The sequence below is a fragment of the Equus przewalskii genome, chromosome 24, assembly GCF_037783145.1.
Source record: "Equus przewalskii isolate Varuska chromosome 24, EquPr2, whole genome shotgun sequence".
Classification (NCBI taxonomy): Eukaryota; Metazoa; Chordata; class Mammalia; order Perissodactyla; family Equidae; genus Equus; species Equus przewalskii.
The window spans coordinates 33349949-33369628 of record NC_091854.1 but is presented as its reverse complement, the minus strand read 5'-3'; the positions used below and the strand labels follow the sequence as shown (position 1 = coordinate 33369628).

General features: G+C 41.5%; 1 protein-coding gene and 1 long non-coding RNA gene across 12 annotated transcripts in view; one reads left to right on the top strand and one right to left on the bottom strand.

Annotated features, from left to right (window-relative positions):
- The window catches only part of PATJ (PATJ crumbs cell polarity complex component), a 303918-nt gene that overhangs the window by 173394 nt on the left and 110844 nt on the right, over positions 1 to 19680 (top strand). For all 11 annotated transcript variants that reach the window (XR_011532436.1, XR_011532435.1, XR_011532437.1 and 8 more), the window contains one exon: positions 19188 to 19279. Coding sequence is in view for 8 of the 11 variants with exons in the window: in XM_070592216.1 (XP_070448317.1) it covers positions 19188 to 19279 (92 nt within the window). In the remaining 3 variants the exon portion in view is untranslated. The remainder of the gene's footprint in view (positions 1 to 19187; positions 19280 to 19680) is intronic.
- Positions 1166 to 2807, bottom strand: LOC103557647 (uncharacterized). Its single transcript, XR_546534.2, has 3 exons — positions 2675 to 2807; positions 1741 to 1800; positions 1166 to 1661 (listed from the first exon to the last, which is right to left on the bottom strand). It is a non-coding gene; the product is annotated as an uncharacterized lncRNA (long non-coding RNA).

Below are 19680 nucleotides of genomic sequence, written 5' to 3'. Positions count from 1 at the left end.
CTGGAATGAGGCTTGCACTAGAGTGTTGGCTTTCCCTAAGCAATTAGTGCCAGAAAATACACAGGCCTGGGCATGGTGCTGTCAAATGAATATAGGGTTTATTTATACTCTTCCCTACGGTGCGAGTGTGGGAAGAGAGAGCGGATGGAGCTGTGTGGGGAGCTGGAGTGATGTGTCAGGTTGCAGAAGCAGCCGGAAGGAACAGCGTGGGTGGCACAAGAAGTGCACAACTGATTGGGCTGGCACGAAGAGCTGTGTCTTGTCTGACTCCCACACCCTTCCAGACTGACGAAGTCCGTTCCCTGTGTAACATTTACCTGCAGGATAACCCAGATTAAATCTTGTTGTTTTTGCATGCATATAATGTGTTTGTTTCAGAACCATTAAAAATAAAAGGCATTTGGGGCCAGCCTGGTGGTCTAGTGGTTACATTTGCACACTCCGCTTCAGCAGCCCAGGGTTTGTGGGTTCAGATCCCAGGTGTGGACCTATCCACCGCTCCTCAAGCCATGCGGTGGTGGCATCTCACATACAAAATAGAGGGAGATGGGCACAGATGTTAGCACAGGGCCCATCTTCCTCAGAAAAAGAGGAAGACTGGCAACAGATGTTAGCTCAGGGCCAATCTTCCTCACCAAAAATAAATACATACATACTTCCTGTATTTGCCAGGAGTTAAGACATAGAACTACAGATAAACTCAGATCTTACTATCTAGTATTTATGAGAGGAAAAACCTGAAACGATAGAAATTAAGTGGCTGCCCCGGGTACACGTAGCTGCTTCATGACAAGAGTCCTACCTAAGGGCCCTTCTCACTGCACCAGCCCTAACGGCTGATCCGTCACACTCTGTTTGTTGCCAGTGAATTATTTTTGAGATCTTTCGGAAGACTTACGTGTGATTTGGAAGCACAGTGCAGTAGTCATAAACCACTAGCTTTTGTGCGTCCACAGGTGAGGTTCTTTCTGATTTGCCGTCAGGAGCGTCTGTCATCTTAGATTGGCAGTGTTAGGTCCTCACCACACGGACGAGATTTTATAAAGTGTACTTCTGAGTGCAGTAATTACACCCTGGGAGACCTCGTGGAATAAAACGTCCCATTGTAGAAACACTGCTTTGAGGAAGAGAAGGAAGAGTGAAGGATTTCAAAATTGCAATAAAATTATTTTTCCTACAGTTTTATTAAGAGACAGGTTTATAATAGCTTAAAATGTGAAAATGAACTGAGCAAAGTTTTATTGTGGCAATGGTTTCATGAGTGTCAAAACGTATCAAACTTTACATTTTCAATATGTGATTTATTGTGTGTCTATTATATCTTAAGGTTGTTAAAAAATTGGTTGACCACACCTGACAAAAATAAATACAGTGGGCAGGTCCTGAACATGACCTTTCCGTGTGCAAAGCTAAAGGCACCCCATTTTGTGACTCTTGAAATAGCCTGTAGCCTAATTCACCACTCTGAGTCAACGGAAGACGGTGGTGCCGGCTGAGTGGTCAGCCGCATGCGGGGACAGTGGTGGGAGCTCTGCTGCGTGTGCAGCATCTCCCTTTCTTCAGTGTGGTCCTCTGGTCATCGCAGCATTGCCACCAGTAGCTCTCTGAGTCTTGCTGAATCATCTTCCCTACGTAATCCATCGTGTTGTATCCAGCTTGAGCTACAAAGAGACGTGCACGTTCGAGAACGTTGTGGGAGGAGGAGCTGCACTGGGAGTGGAGCCGACACTGAGTACTCACTTTTGTGAGGCCGTGCTGACTTCTTCACGTGCGTCCTCTCTGTCAGCTTTCACAACAACCCTGTGAAAGTCATGCTGTTTTAATCCCCATTTTACTGATAAGGAAACCGAGGCATAAAAGGGCAGAAACAACATGCAATACTGGTCTTTCTGACCCCAAAGGCTGTGTTCTGAAGTTCAGTTCTGGATTAAAGATTCTAGAAGGGAGAAAGCGAATCTCTCATCATTTTGTAGTTTTGGTAGATCCCGATTAATGCAGTCAATCCAGTACCAATTTAAAATATCTGAGTTAGTTTCTCACAATACCATTCTGTGTTACTCTTTTTCTCTTAAAATTTAATTCCACTTTGAATTCATTAAGAGAAGAATGCTAATCAGTGAAAAAATACCCATCTCTCAAGAACCAAAGAAGAAAAATAATCTGTTTTGAGTCTGTTTATTCTTGCCCAATTTGAGAGCTTCTAAACTTCATAATTTAAAAGCTTCCCCCTTAGCACCATTACAGAAAAGTTTTATTTTCAGGTTGCGGGAAATACTGTGTGTGCCCAGCTCATACTGGGTGATCTCATTCTTCTCTGTGTTCCCTGCAGGGAGCTTTGGGCTCTATTTCTGCAATTTTTGTTTCTGTCTCTAGCTTGTTGGGGGAAGAGTTTTGAATTATTTAGTCATACTTCATTGTCCTTATGCCACTGAAATACTTAGGCTAAAAATCTATGTTCTTCCTGATCTCTTAGAGGAATGAAGTCGTTTCATTTCATTATTGCCCTACAGAAGCTTTATGTGGGATCTCTACAGTGAGCCACGTTATCTTAAATATCGGAGAGAAAGTACCATGAAAGCAGAAAGTAAAAAATGAAGACGATTGGAGAAACTTAGATTGCTGTGAAAAAATAGAAAAATAGGGATAGAGAATGTGTGCTGGGGAAGAGACTTGCCGTTTGGAAGGGATGACTGGTTTTCAGCAGAGCTGCTGGAGGCTCTCCTGCAGTTTTCCTCAGGTCTCATGAGCCGCGTTGGGCTGGTTCCCCCGCTTCGTGCCCTCCTGTCTCCAGGCTCCTCCCCACTTCCTCGTGGGTCACCGTGACCCAACTGGAATGCAGTCTGGGAAGATATGCTTTTAGATTACAGAGAAGGATTTTCTTATATCAGCCTCAAGATATAATTTATTTTTGTATTTTGCTTTATTTGCACAAGAGAAATTTCTCACAGTCACTATGCAATCATAAGGCACAAAGCCTGAAAGAAAACTGTTAATGCAATTCGTATTCCAAATTTGACTAACAATAGCAAACAGCTGTTTAAACTCATCAAAAATGTGGTTGTGTTTGTGTGTTTTCATTACAGTTTTTAAGAAGTAGGCCTAAAATCAATAATCCAATCTGAAAATCAGATGTTCTGCCCAAAACAGTAACCATGAGCTTATTTCTCATTATTTTAAGTCAGGAAAAATTGTTACGTGTCGAACCTCCCCCCCGCCCCACTAATTTCCTAAAATATAGCTAAAATACAATAAAAATAATTATTATAGGTTACACATAATCATGTTAAGATGTAAAGTGTCTAATATCACATCAGAATCAGCAAATGATGTGAGTGCTGACACACAGTAGCTCGCGTCGGTGACGTGGTTTTTGATGCTCCCCCAGCGTCCACCGCACGTCCTTGCTGATGCTGAGTCTGTGGCTCAGGATGTCTCCCTGTGATTCGTTCTTGGAAGGCAGCTTGGGACTTCCCGCACAACATTTTGTTTAGAATGTTTTACTTTGTGTTAGGAATGTGGATATAAATTTTTCCTGTATAAACATTTACTGGAAAATATTGAGAGGATATGTAGACCTTATGAAGTATGAGTGTGTATTAAAAATCAAAAAGCGTTCTATCAGGAAAACTTTATCTGGGGATGGAGACCCTTACATGTTTTTTCTTCCTTTTGCAAAAACTTTTATTATGGTTATTTTTTAACGTCTACAAAGTAAACAGAACAGTACACTGAAATGCTTCTGTGTAGCCGTCACGTGGTCCCATGGTTACCAGCACCCTGCCATTTGTGCAGCCCTGTACCTCCCTGTGCACACCCCTCAGCTGTTACTATTTCTCTAGTCCTGGGTGTGGTGACATTTACAGAAAATGAAGTGCACAGATTTTATCTGTGCAATTTTGACAACTGTATACACCTGTATGACCCAGACATCCATCATTTCCACCTTCCCAGAAGCCCTTCTCACGTGCTTTCCCGGTGGAACCTCCCACCCCCATCCTGGGAGGCAGCCGCTCCATTGGTTTTTGGGTTTTTTAACCTTTGATTAGTTTTTCCTGCTCTAGAACTTCCTATAAATGAGCTCGTGCAGTATGTACCCTTTTGTGTCCAGCTTCTTTGACTCAGCACGTCTGAGTAGTTCACTGTGTGTCTTAGTTGTTGCATGTATGAGTAATTTGTTCCTGAATAGTATTCCACTATATAACTGTACCACAATCTGTTTGTCACTTTGCCTGTGGATTTTTTCCGGAATTTTGACAATAGTAAATAAAGTTGCTATGAACATTCATGTGACAGGTCTTTTTGAAGACAAATATTGTCCTTTCTCTCAGGTAAATATTCATGATAAATTACTGGGGCACAGGGAAGTTGTGTGTTTAACTTAAAAAGAATCGACCAACGCTTTCGAAACCCAAGTGGTTGGGCCATTAAACATTCCCGCAGCAGTGTGCGTGTGTTCTGGTTGTCCCACATCCTTAGCTGCTCTGCTGGGTCTGTAGTAGTTCCTCATTGTGGCTTTAATTTGCATTTTCCTGACGACTCATCATGTTCAGCATCTTAGCTACCATTCTGATAGATTCTTTTATAGAGTGTCTATTCAAGTCTTTCCTCATTTTTGATTAGGTTGTTTGTCTTTTTATAATTGAATTGAATATAGGAGTTCTTTATGTGTTCTGGATACTAGTTCTTTATCAGATTTATGATTTATGGATCTTTTCCCTCAATCTGTGGCTTGTTCGTTTTCTTGATGGTATCTTTTTACATACAGAAGTTCTTAGTTTTTTGTTTTTGTTTTGGTGAGGAAGATTGGCCCTGACCTAACATCCGTGCCAGTCTTCCTCAATTTTGTATGTGGGACACTGCCATAGCACAGCCACTGATGAGCTGTGTATAGGTCTGTCCCTGGGATCCAAACCCACAAACCTCAGGCCACCAAAGCAGAGAGCAGGAACTTAACTACTACGCCACCAGGCCAGCCCACAGAAGTTCTTAGTTTTGATGAAATCTTATTTATTCATTTTTTCTTTCATAGTTATTGTCCTAGCTAAGAATCTTGACCTACCTCCAGGTTGCAACAATATTCTATTTTTCATTCTAAAAACTTCATAGTTTTAGCTTTTCTGTTTAGTTCTAGGATCCATCTTGTATTAATTTTTGCATGTGTGAGACAGAGGTTGAGGTTTATTTTTTCTTTGTGAATATCCAGTTGTTCCAGCACCATTTGTTGAAAAAGACTCTTCTTTCCCGTTGAATTCCTTTGCACCTTTGTAAAAAATCAAATGACCACATAACTGTGTCTGTTTTCAGACTCTCAGTTCTCTTCTGTTCTTCTGTTTTTCCTTTGTGCCTTGATTACCACATTGTTGTAGCAAGTCTTGAACTCAGATTGTGCCAAGTCCTCATTTGGTTCTTATTTTTCAAAATTGTTTTGGCTGTTATAGGTCCTTTGAATTTCCGTGTGAATCTTGGAACCAACTTTTAAATTTATATTTTTGGAGAAAGCCTGCTGATGTTTTGATTGAGGTTGTATTCAATCTATAGTTTAATTTAAGAGGGCTAAACATCATAACAATATTGAGTCTTCCAAATTATGAATGTGGTATCCCTCCGTTTAATTGTTCGTCTGCATTGTTTCGTAATTTCCACTGTAGGACTTTTGCATTTTCAGTGAAGTGTATTCCTCTGTATTTTATATTTTTCCGTGCTCTTATAAGTGAAATTTTAAAAAATTCTCCTTTATTGCTGGTATACAGAAATACAGTTGATTTTTATATATTTGTATATTGACCTTGTATCCTATAGTCATGCTAAATTAGCTTATTAGTTCTAGTTGTTTTCTGTTGATTCTTTAGCATTTTCTAGAGGTAAACAATCATTTCATCTGTGTATAGGGAGTTTTATTTCTTCCTTTTTAATCTTTATGACCTTTTGTCCTTTCTTCCTTTTTGCTCCCCTCCTGCCCTTTTTCTGTTTTGTTTTTTTTTTTTGTCCCCAATCTCAGAGGAAAGGCCTTTAGTGTTAGATGATTAAATAAGATCTTAGCTGTAGGTTTTCATCGGTACCCTTGATCAAAATGAGGAAGTTCCCTTACATTTTTAATTTGATAAGTGGTTTTTTTTTTAAATCAAATGTGGCATTGTATTTTGTCAAATGCTTTTTCTGCACTATTTAGGTTATCCATATACTTTTTTTTTTTAAGATTTTATTTTTTTTCCTTTTTCTCCCCAAAGCTCCCCAGTACACAGTTGTATATTCTTCGTTGTGGGTCCTTCTAGTTGTGGCATGTGGGACTCTGCCTCAGCGTGGTTTGATGAGCAGTGCCATGTCCGCGCCCAGGATTCGAACTAGCGAAACACTGGGCCGCCTGCAGCGGAGCACCGGCACTTAACCACTCAGCCACGGGGCCAGCCCTAGGTTATCCGTATATGTTTTTAAATGAAATTTAAATACAACACAAAAAGACAGTGACTTATGGGGTAGTCAGACCCCTTATCATAATATTGAAAGTCCTTCAACAGATGTCCTTAACTCCCTTTCCAGCTTCTGCCACTGCTTCTCCCCTTCTCCCCTTCTCCCCGTGGTCCTGCCATACTGAATGCTTGACCTCAGTGTAAACGTGCATTTCCCTGGTCCCTCTGTGCCCGTGTGTTCTATTCGGTGTACTTCCACAGGCGTCCTTAGGGCCCAGCTCATCTGTTTCAGCACAAGTTCATGCCATTTTTCATTATCCTAAAGAAAACTCTCATTTAGATCTCGTATCTCTGCTTCCTGTAGGTTTTTTGAAATGTTTATTAACTCCAGGTAATTGACTTGAAATTCAAAAGTAAGGATGACAGAATGGAAAAATAAGTATTTTAGTTTTTATTTGTTGAAAATGTACTATTTTGTGTAAGAGAGATGGCTTCTAATACTCGATATGTTTTTAATTAACTGTTTTTCTTGGATAAGTCCCTTCATCTCTCTGATCATCTCTTAACTGTAAAATGGAAGAAAAGTCAATAATATCTTTAAGAACCTTTCAAACTTCATGTCTTTTGATTCCAGGATACAAATTTTTTGCTTCTCAAACTTCAGCATTTCTGATCTCTTTTCTGGGGAACATGAAAGCTATAAATCCTTTCTCAGAAATTTTGCCAAATAAATCTCCTCAGCCCTGTAAGTTGCTCTCAAGAAAGCTGCGTGTCAGAATCGTAGGACAGCTTCTCCCCTGCCCGCGAGGTGGGGCCCTGAAGGCGGAGCCCAGCGCCTTGTGAATGTTCCCTGGTGGATATGTGCTATAAATCTAAGGCTTCTAGATGTGAATTTTTGCTCTTGTCGTAGGAGAATGTTAGCAAAAGTACCAGGAACCTCTGTAACCTCACTGTAGAAGCATTTGCTGTTCAGTGCAGATTACACAACAGTTGCATGAAATAAGATGGTATGCTCAGTGATAAAATGAGCAATTTGGGGGGCTGGCTCAGTGACGTAGTGGTTAATTAGGTTCACGCATTCCACTTCTGTGGCCCGGGGTTCACGGGTTCAGATCGCAGGCATGGACTTACGCACCCCTTATCAGGCCATGCTGTGGTGGCATCCCACATACAAAATAGAGGAAGATTGGCACAGATGTTAGCTCAGGGACAATCTTCCTCACCAAAAAGAAAAGGCAAAGGAGAGATCTTTGCGCACTCTATAGTACTTCCTGCTCTTCAGTTTGGGTCTCTGTCTCCATCCATCTCTTCTAAATGCCAAGGGAGTGGGGTTGACCTAGACGTAGGGGATTTGGCTGCAAAAACGTGCAGGCAGATAGGATGGTTTCTCAGCTAAAGGCCCAAAATTTTGCACAATATTTAAATATCACAATTTAAAATTATTTTGAGTCTCTAAATTTTATTATCTATCCTTATTTATGTTTCTGGCTATGACTCAAAAGTGTTAGGTTAGAAAATAGATTTTAATTCTCATTGATTCCTTGACATAGTGAGTTATAAAAGTGTTGCTTCTTATTGCTGTTTTTCTCTTTTTTAACTTATACGTTATACCTTTTTTACATGTTTTTAAAGGAACATGTAATCATAAAAAATTCTAATTGTACAGGTGAAAGTAATAATCTCCGTTCTTTTAGCTCTGTAATGTTGCTCTTCCAGAAGTAACCCCCGTCCACCCACCATCCCTCCTGTTGGTCTCACACATCTGTGCAGACGGATTTTATAATATACACAAACAGAATCTTCTCGTAAACCACATTTTCCATGTCAGAACAAATAATACTGTAACAAACTGGTATATATGTCTTTGTGTAATTGTTTGAATAAATTGGTGGCATAAATTATATCAAATTATCTTTCTTTAGTGTTACACAAGTTTTCCGCCCCACTAACAGTATATAAGAGAGACTATTCCCCGCAAAGCCGGCAAACCCTGGATATTATCAGACCTTAGCCAACCTCACAGGTGCACTTTTTCTCATTGAAAGAAATTCTTCACATGTGTGTCATACATGTACACACAAGGAAGTGACTGAGAAATTGGGGCTATCCTCTGGGGAGGCATAGTTTTAAAGCTGACACTTGAATTGGATTTTTCCCTGGCTTGACCACTGTGCAGAGTTTGGAATGAGAATTGGGTGCTGGGGGATCTTCTGGAGAGGGTGGGAGGTGGGTGGGGATGGGGTGGGGGTAATTAGGATGAATATTAAGCAAAGTAGCAGGCATCCCGTGGCATCAAGTTGAACATACGTGTCCCCATTCCTGAGGCCCCATGCCTACGGAAGACGCTTTGGGACTGGGAGACCAAGTTTGGATTCTGACTCTGCACTGATTTCCCTGCAAGCCGTGTGCAAGTTGTGGAGTTTGTGAGTCTCCGTGTCCTCTTACAGAGTTCACGGGCGCCTGCCTGTCATGTGGAGCAGGGGGACATGCCCGACGCCATGGGGGTGTACTTTAGATGCAGTTAAAGGCACAGGACATAATCCTGCCTCTGCAGGACTGACACACTGGCGAGTTTAGTGTTTAGAAAGGAAAGAAACTGGGGTTGGAAGGAGGGGAGCTGGGGGCGTTGATGATCCCTTTGATGACTGCTTGGGTTTGTGGCTTTGTCTGTAGAAGCAGCACGGAGAATATTTTGAAGGCAAGAGAAACTTCTGGTAAGAGAGGGAATTAGAGCATTTGCATGCAAGAGGCACACATTAAGCTGGGCATCGTCTGGGGAGTCTTTGCTGAGGTACTGATGTCTTGGAAGGAGGAATTCCAGGCCACTGGTCACCGAGTCCTGTTTATTTATGTGACTGATGATCTCACTGCCAGAGTCAGCTGTCATGGCTCGGCCACCCGGGAGGACATGCTCCCCTGCAGTGGTTCCGGGCTGTTGGGAGGCTGAGGGTCCTTCCCGTCGCTGTTCCTTCCCACACCCTGAAGGTGACGGGGATTTACCCACAGGCACTGCCTCATCTCATAAAGAACCGCCTGGAGCAACTGCGGCGAGGTCTACAGAAGCTCTAAAAATCGGAGCAGCACGTAAGCACACTTCTCTGCTCACCTCCTTCAAGTCAGTAGTTTTCAAAATTGTCAGCATTTAGGATTCAAAAGAATATCTCACTATTTTCCTAATATATCAAATTTAGAAAGATGTGAGCTATATGTTACTATTACTTTGCCTTTAGAAGGTATTTCGCTTTAATTAGTTTGAGAGAAAATAAACATCTCACGCTTAAGCCTTTTCAATGAACATATTCTTTTGGGAACATTGGACTTCACGAGAAGTAGATTAAATCGAAGTTGCCGGAGGCCTCATTTTGGTACTGCACCGATTAAACTGAGTCCTTAAAACCTGCTCCTTGGCCCAAAGTATTAAGATATCGGAGCTTGATGTATATTATTTTGTTGTTTTGAAAAAAGAATTAATATACTAATTTATTCAGAAATGTTTCCCCCTTCTGGTGAGGTTGTGTTTTCCTGGGCGTCATTCCAGTCCTCTTCCTGTTCCGTCCCTGTCCTCTGTGCCCCTCCCACTCCAGTTCTCCAGTCTGCAAACTGGAGCCGTGCTTGGGAAGTGAGGACCACCCTTTATGGGGGCTGGTGCCCAGGGTTTTTGGAAGGGAAGATATTCTACAGTGCATGGGTCTCTGGACAGGGTCTGGTTACCTCTCTCCTCGGTTAGTCTCCTTCCTCCCGAGAGGGCCGTACTGCATCACCTGTGGTTCCTAGAAGGGACTGGGCGGCTTCATCCTGCAGGTCTTTTCACATGCTATTCCCAGTCCTGGTGCGCACCTGCCGCTCGGTCCCCCGTGCCTGCTCCTCCAGACCAACCCACGGCTCCAGGAAGAGATATCCCTTCTTGCTTTGTGCCCACATCCATCAGGTGGCAGTGCGATGATTTGTTCCCAAGACTGTCACTTATTAGAGTACCAGATGCTTGAGGGCAGGGACCATCTCTGACTGACTGAAGTAATTCCTACAAAGAGACTTTCAGAGAATCTGGTGTCTGAAACTTACTTACTGCTTGGTACATGCTAGCTGTGGGGATGGTGGTGATGAAAATTTCCGTATCCTCATCACGTGCACAATGACTGTTGAATAAGTGAATAAATCGATAGACATAACACGCATCTATTATACTTTTACTAGAATATTTCTTGGTCTGGACCTTCTATTTTGCGAGGCCCTATTAATTGGATTTAAAATTCCATAAGATTAAAAATGGGTTATTTATCCCATGTTTTTTTTTTTTCTACCCCAGGTAAATACCCTTAGGAATGTTTTCTAATTAACAGGACAGGCTTTTGGACTCAAATAAATTTGGCTATAAATACTGGCTCTAGACACATGATATTGGTCAAATTCCTTGAGCTCACTTCACCTCAGTTTCTCCGTCTGTATAATGAGTAATAATGCACCCTCTACTGGTCTGTGTGAGACTTAAATTATGTATTCAAGGCGGGTGTGTGTGCACGTATGTCTTGTGTATTGTAAGCATTTATTAAATGATATTATTCCAGAGTAGTTATAAAACATCAGTGTAGAAAAACAAACTGGAAGTCACCTTAAATCCCAGCGTCGGATACTGTTGCTGTTGACATCGGGTAGAGACACTCGAGCTTTCTTTAGACTCAGACAGAAACTTCTACGTCAACGAAAATAATGTGATAAATAGATTACGTGCTACTTTGTCACTTAGTGTTTTCACTCAGTAATGCCACCTTTTTATGGCAGTGGATCTACGCCGATAGCACCCGCCTTCACCTTCTTTTAATGGACAGTTTTCCATTTGTTGATGTACAATGGCAAATATAATAAACCTTTTGTTGATGAATGTATCGTTTTCCATTTTTTCTGTATTATGAGTGTGGCTGTGGTAGGTGTTTTCATGCCTGGGTTTGGGTTTTTTCTTTCTGAGGTAGCATTGGTTTATAAGGTTATATAAATTTCAAGTGTACATCATTATATTTCCGTTTCCTTGTTGACTGCATCATGTTCACCACCGAAAGTCTAGTTGCCGTCCATCATCATACGTATGTGCGTGCCCCATCGCCCCTTTCACCCTACCCCCACCATCTTCCCCTCTGTAATCACCAATCTGTTCTCTGTATCTATGTGTCTGTTTATCTTCCACATATGAGTGAAATCGTATAGTATTGGGCTTTCTGCATCTGACATTTCGCTTAGAATACTACCCTCAGCATCTATCCCTGTTGTCACAAATGGCAAGATTTCATCTTTTTTATGGCTGAGTAGTATTAGTATTCCAGTGTGTGTGTGTGTGTGTGTGTGTGTGTGTGTGTGTGTGTGTGTGTGTATCACATCTTTATCCCTTCATCTGTTGATGGTCACCTTGGTTGTTTCCAAGTCGTGGCTATTGTGAATAATACTGCAGTGAACATGGGGGTGCATACATCTTTTTGAATCTGTATTTTTGTGTTCTTTGGATAAATATCCAGAAGTAGAATTGCTGGATCATATGATGATTCTATTCTTAATGTTTTTTTTTGAGGAAGATTAGCCCTGAGCTAACATCCACTGCCAATCCTTCTCTTTTTGCTGAGGAAGACTGGTCCTAAGCTAACATCTGTGCCCATCTTCTTCTACTTTATATGTGGGACGCCTGCCACAGCATGGTTTGGTAAGCGGTGGATAGGTCCACGCCCAGGATCCAAACCAGTGAACCCCAGGCTGCCAAAGCAGAGAGCATGAACGCAACTGCTATGCCACTGGGCCAGCCCCCTCTATTCTTAATTTTTTGAGGAATCCCCATACTGTTTTCCACAGTGGCTGCACAAGTTTGCATTCCCACCAGCAGTGTGTGAGGGTTCCTTTTTCTCCACATCCTCTCCAACGCTTGTTATTTCTTGTCTTGTTAATTACAGCCATTCTGACAGGCCTAAGTTGATATCTCATTGTAGATATCATTTGCATTTCCCTAATAATTAGTGATGTTGAACATCTTTTCATGTACCTCTTGGACATCCATATATCTTCTTTGGAGAAAAATCTATTCAGATCCTCTGCCCATGTTTTAATGGAGTTGTTTGGTTTTTTGTTGTTGAATTGTATGAGTTCTTTATATATTTTGGGACATTAACCCCTTATTTGACACCCAGGTTTTTAATGTTTTCAGGATAAATTCTTAGAAATGAAATTGTTAGATTAAAAATTAACCTATAAAAAGATTCATCAAGTTATAAATACTTACTATTTGTTTTTTCCTGCTTGTGTGTTATACTCAATAAAAGAGTATATTAGAGAAAAAAAAGTTACCCTATAGATTCTACTGTCTTGAAATGTAAAATGTAGGATATATTCAAGAGTGAAGTCGGGAGGACTCTCAGATCTCATTATCAGCCCTTCCAGTCGCCTGAATTGCAGCTCAGTTCTTTAGCGATAACTTGTCGCTGCTCGTGATGAATCCTTCTCCTTTAATAAAGCTTGTGCAGAGGAGCTCTTGCTGAATATAACATATCACAACATATTCGAACCTCAGGCAAATCTGTTCCTTGAACTCAGTTTTAATTTTTGTATAATTAATATTTCTAATCTGAACTTAAGTAAATTGTTTTACTCCAAATTTGGTAAGTTTTTTGAATGGATTCAGCTGAGCCACTCTCCAGCATGAATTTATATTCATGTTCAGTTGAACTATGGAAAATTAGGAGGAGTTGAAAATCTATCTCTTCATGATATTTTTGAATAATTAATTTTATTGAAACAAATCTCAGAGACCTCTAAAGTGAACATTTATGTAGTATAACAGAAGGATTTACACCCATTTACTTTCCCTGAATCTTTGCTGGAGTAACCCTAATTCTACTTCTATAAATTATAAAATATTGCAATTAAGTATCCTATCTCTGGTACCTAAATATACAGAGTTTCCCTAAAATAAGTGTATATATTTTTTTTTCCACTACAGTAGCAGAAACCAACCCATGAGGGGAAATATGAATCACAATGAAAACTCATTAAAATATGACATAACTTTTACAAATACAGATGTTTCTCATTTGGTGCTGTTGTCTTCAGTATCTAGAGCTGCTATAATTTTCTCCTGAATGATGATTCATTGCACTGGAAATTCAGAACTTAGGAAAAGATGAGCTAACTTACCTGTGATAAAATGTTAGTGACTTTCTGGGACCAGGGATCATGGAGCCGAGATAGAAGTTACTGACCACGTGGAGGATCTCTGAAGGCCCATTGTCAGGAATCAGAAGAGGAAGCCAAACACAGATAAGAAAGCCAGAACTGTAGATAAGAGCATAGAAAGCTCCTATGGACAGAAAGCCTTCATTTGGGGCCAACCCAGTGGTGCACTGGCTAAGTGCACACGTTCTGCTTCAGCGGCCCAGGGTTCGCCGTTTCAGATCCCGGGTGTGGACACGGCACCACTTGACAAGCCTTGCTGTGGCAGGTGTCCCACATATAAAGTGGAGGAGGTTGGGCACGGATGTTAGCTCATGGCCAGCCTTCCTCAGCAAAAAAAAGGAGGATTGGCGGCAGTTAGCTCAGGGCTAATCTTCCTCAAAAAAAAAAAAAAAAGCCTTCCTTTGTCTCTCTCTTCTTTTTTTCCTTTTGAATGCCTTCAGGGAAATTACTGAGTGTCTGAGCAAGCACAAGACCAGGAGATGGAGGGAGGTGTGTCACCTGGATGCATTGATCAATATTTAAAGTTAGAAGGGACCCCAGATACTGTATTGGCAGACTTTTCGATGGCAAAAACCAGAAATTAGTTCAAGGTAATTTAACCAAAAAAAAGGAGAGTTCACTCCCTTTGGTGAATGGTATGGCTGTCCCTCCTGGAGCCTGAAGATCAGGATGTGTGGGGGCCTCGAGAAGTGACAGCTTTTCCTGCCCCTTCATCTGTGTGGCAGAGTATGGCCATCTCACAGAAGCTCAGAGATGTAGAGAATCATTACCTGTGTCTCAGCCACCACTGAAAACCCCCAAAAGAGAGACTCTGGATGTCCCAGCCTGCATCATATAGCCTCCAGCTTCAGCCTGGAGTGACATAATTAGCGATATAAACTTGGATGCCCATCATTATGGATGGTATTTGTGACCGGAAGGTTTAAAGGACCATCCCTTGCAAAGAGAAGTGGTTGCGTGCTGGCCAAGGTCCCCAGTCTCTACTGCATCCCCTGTCTGGTCTGGCTTTCTCATTTAGTGATGTGGAAATCAAGACGGAATGGCATGAAATACACTTCCCGTAGTCATGGCTTGATGAATGTAGGATAAAGATATAACTTATCATCCAAACTGGGTTACTTTTGAGAGGGAGCACTACTAATAATTGGAACAACATGCACAAAGTGCACTGCTCCAGAAGAATTAGGATATATGGTTACCCTTGAACGGAAGAGTTGTAGATCTCAGATTTTAAGATAATAGATTATTTGGGTGGAGTGGAAATGCCAAATCAGGACTTCCCGCCATTATAAGGTAAGATCAAAGATAAGGACATATCTGAATTTATTATTCTTTCCATATATCGAGTCACCTTTGAAAGGAGAAACTTTGGGAAAGGTACTTAGTTTCTCTACTTCTCAGTTTACTGGAAGCAAATGGAAAATAATAATGTTTGTCCAGTTTCTAGATAATCTGAATGATTACTCATATTCTGAAAGGATGGGAGCAGTGTTTGCCCCAAAATGAAATATTTTGATTGTTTTCCTTTGGTTTGGGTCAGACAAATTAAAAGGGTGGTCAATCCATATATATTTGTACAATGAAAAAGTGTATAATAAGTGTATATTATTGTTCGGGGTGCAGTTTGCACAAAGAGAAAGGCACGGTCTTATGGGACTCCATAGTGCGTTTGGGCCTTCAGAAGCCCCACAGTCAGCCAGCCCGGTGGTGCAGCAGTTAAGTTCGTGCTCTCTGCTTGGGTAGCCCAGGGTTCGCCAGTTCGGATCCCAGGTGTGGACCTATGCACTGCTTGGCAAGCCATGCTGTGGTAGGTGTCCCACATATAAAATAGAGGAAGATGGGCATGGATGTTAGCTCAGGGCCAGTCTTCCTCAGCAAAAAGAGGACTGGCAGTGGATGTTAGCTCAGGGCTAATCTTCCTCCAAACAAAAAAAGCTGCAGAGTCAACAATGGGGCATTTCCTCTGTGCGCTGTGGGGAAGTGTTTAATTCTAACGTCTGTAACCCAAAACTCCAGGAACTAGGAGAGTGGGTGAGTAGCATCCTGCTGTGGCTGCTCAGTTTACTTAGTACACATCTTTATAAAGACGACCTTTAGAGATCATCTGACTTTTATGCACACCATACAGTTGAGGTGACCTCTGGGTGCGCCTTAGCGTTACAACCTTTTAAACTAGAGCTGAATCAGCTTGGGCACGTTCCTCAAGCTCTTGGAGGCTCATCATCTGGTGCAAGTACGTGACACCCGTTGTTCTGAGATCTCAGTGAGACGCTGTGCAGAGGGGGCTCCGCTGAGCCTCTGGCACAGAGCAAGCACTCGGTACATGTAGCTATTATTAATTAGAATTAGCTTGAAAGACTTCCAGGAGATGAAGAGTGCTTCCTCTTTCGCCTGTGCCGTACTTAGAAGGTCTCCTACATCTGTTGCTTAAAGAACAGTGCCCTCGGGGAGCAGCAGGTTCTCGGAAATAGAACAAGTGACGGTGTAAAGTTAATTGTGCAAAAAATGAGTCATATTCTTTCTAATTACTTACTGAGTTTTCTCTGGAGTGTGTTTCCTTTAGTGATAAAGAAATACAAGAACTGCTTATGTCGTGGGAAGCTATATACCTTTCATGTAAATAATGAAATTGTTTCATATTAAAGAAGGTCTGAGAAAACGCAGCTCTGCTGAAGCCCAGCAGCTGCTCGTGTGTCATGTCTGAGGCCAGGAAAGAGGCTTCGTCTTGGATTTTTTTCATCCCGAGAGGTGCTTTTCCCTTTTAGATTTAATCCAGTTAAGCAGCTTCCACTCCTTCCTGTGGTCTTGTTCTGTTCCCAGTTTTCCAGCGAGCGAGGGGACTTTCTCCAGAGGCCTCTGAACGTTGGCGGGGGCCAGCTGCCGTAGCAGTAAACCCCACAGTCCTTGGCTCTGGAAGAGCATCCACGGCAACGCACTGCTCTACCTTTCCGCTGCCAGAGCCTCTGCCTGTTCAGAGACGGTGCCACCGAAGGCATTGCTGCAGATTCACTCTTAGTAAATTAAAATTAACGATCTGCTTTCTGCATTTGGGCTGTAATTTTTCCCTCTCAGAATAGTAGGACTGTGTGGTCTATTCTATCAAAATGGAGGATCATGGCTAAAAAGCAGGCATCTCAATAAACATGAAACAGCTCAATTTTCTATACACTCAAGCTTTTGCTAATACAAAAAAAAAAGCATTTTTCTTTAATCTTGGTCACTTTGAGGTTGGAGCCCACCTCTGAGAAAGCGCGCTAGCAGTTATTAATGGAAGTGCCACTTCCATCCAGCGCCCTGTGATTCGGTATCTTCGTTGAGTGCCACTGTGTGCAGGCTGTGCCTGAGCATCTGGGGGTGCAGGGGACACTGGCTCCTGCCCTCGGAAGTTCAGCTCAGCTCAGTAAATACGTGTGCACTGATGCTCACACCCAGCGAGGACCGCCTTTGCCATGTCGGGTGAGGTGTACGTGCAGAAAGAGAAATTTTATAAAGCTAATACCATAGAATTCAAAGACAGGAAGGTTTGACGGGTTGTGGTTTAGAAAGACTTTCTGAACGCAGAAGCCAGGAACCGCGGGGGAGACATTCGTGAATAATTACCTAATGCCAGGCATTGAATCCAGCATATTCCACGCATCATCTCACTCCAAAATTGGGATTTAAAGATCTTTATTTGTAGTTCATTGTAAATTAAAGAGATTGAAAAATATGGTTATGCTAGACATAATATTTTATTACCAGGTTTTGCCGCGTGATACATTTTGGACATTTCCTATGTCATTAAGTCAGCTTTTCCACATTACTCTGAATGACTCTGTGATTTACATACCCTTATAAGTTAGATAAGAAAATGTAAACATAAGGGAAAAAACCTCATGAAAGTATTAGGAGAAAATATATAATCTAGAGGGTGGGCATGTTTTTTTTCTCTGAATACTTTATTTTTTATCTATTTACTTTCTTTGGTGAGGAAGATTAACCCTGAGCCAGGCTTCCTCTATTTTGTATATGGGATGCTGGGTAGTTTTGAACACACAGAAATTAAAGATATTTTGTGTATCAAATTTTATTACTCAAAAATACTTAGGGGCATTATCTTATTTAATTCTCACAACAGTTTTATGAAGTAGGTGCTTAGGTTCCTTTTAGAGAAGAGGAAACTGAGGCACAGAGAAATGACAGCGTGGAAGATCAGTGGATTTCTGTGTGAGTGGTTGTCTTGGTGAAGAATGAGGGCCGGTAGGAGAGGCATAGTGAGGAGGCAGCTCGAGTGTGGTCTTTGCCGTGGCCTCGGGTGTGAGTCGGGGCTCTGCCACTTCAAGGTGCTGGAGCAGCTTCATGTAGACGGTTCACAATATTGTATGTTCATTCCATCCTTTGAACTCTTCGCTTCCGTACGCTTTTTCATTACAGCTGTGATGACAAAAATGATGCCTTTTTCAGAGGTGTCTTCAAATGCACAATTTCAGAGACCTTAAGGACAAATTAGATGCTCATTACAAAAAGCATAAATCCGGGGCCAGCCCAGTGCAGCCCAGCGGTTAAGTTTGCACACTCTGCCTCAGCAGCCTGGGGTTCGTGGGTTCAGATCCTGGGTGTAGACCTACACACCACTCATCAAGCCCCATGCTGTGGCGGCGTCCCACGTATGAAAAAAAAAGACGGAGATTGGCACAGATGTTAGCTCAGGGCCAATCTTCCTCATCAAAAACAAACAAACAAAAACCATATCCTTTAATCCCTTTTTCTATCCCTTATATAGTATACTGTACTATCCCTTAAATGGTAGAAATTATCAGGGCCTCAGTTAAATAGGGACACTAGGATAGATCATTAACTACTTATGAAAGAGATGGGGGGGCAAACTCTGCCAGCTGTTCTCAATAGGATGAAATAAAATAAAGGTTGATTATGGCCATCATGATAGCCATATCAATGGAAAAATCTGGAGTGAAAAAGTTTAGAATGTAAATATTTTTAGACAATATTCAGGTGAATTCAGTCAAGTTAAAAACCCCACCACATCTTGAATAAAATCAGGTGGCTCATTGATTGTGTATGGGAAAATCTTTCTGTGTAATTGATCAAAAATTTGACTTAAAATGGGGACATAGTATTTACCTCCTCTGTGGTAACAAAATGCATGCTATGTAATCACCTTGACGCGTTTACAGAGTCTGGTGAACGGGCCCTGCAGAGCTCTGTGGGCATCTGAGTGTGGTCTGTTTCCTACATTGTGTAGGAATCTGGCTAAGTTGTAGGACATGGAGTATCCATCATAAACTTTCTGCATCCAGCTCAACCACTGCTCTCTTGAAGTTTAGAAAAGGGTCACAGGCTGTCTGTTCTTTATTAACTACACTCAAAACTAAACTTAAGAGATTGTAATAGCTGTTTAGAATTAGTGTTTGACTCTATAATACAAAGGATATAAAGATTTTTAGCATTAGTCTTGCATGTGCCCCCTTAGAAATGACTTCACTCTTGAATTCCAAAGATGTACGTACAAACTTGTGTACATGTATAAATGTACCTTTTGCATTTTACAAGTGCATTTTATTTTTTCCCCATCAGATCAACAATCAGATCCTGTATGGAAGAAGTCACCAAAATGCGTCTGCCATTATTAAGACTGCCCCGTCAAAGGTCAAGCTGGTCTTCATCAGGTGAGATAGATACATCTGGTTTCCTAAAATCTAAGATCTCTCCTGGAGATTTTATTATTTGTGTAACCAAATGACTGTATTCTAAAAATATGTTTTCCTTTTGTAACTGTAACTAAGTGAAGGTTGGATTGTTTGATTATGAGGTTTCCCTGTTATTTACGTTTCACATGATAGAATTAGTAGTTGAGGCTGGCATTGGTACTTCAATTTAAGAAAATTCTTCCCTTCTTGATCTGATTACCCTGTCTATAAATAGAATAGAACCATCTAGGTTGTCCTCCTCCTGTCACCATCGTTGGGTGCATTTGCTGACTCATTGACATCTTCACCAAAGAACAGGCAGGACAACAGAACTCAGGGAAGTTTCAGGAGCTTCGTATTGAGGGCACTGAGAAATCCGG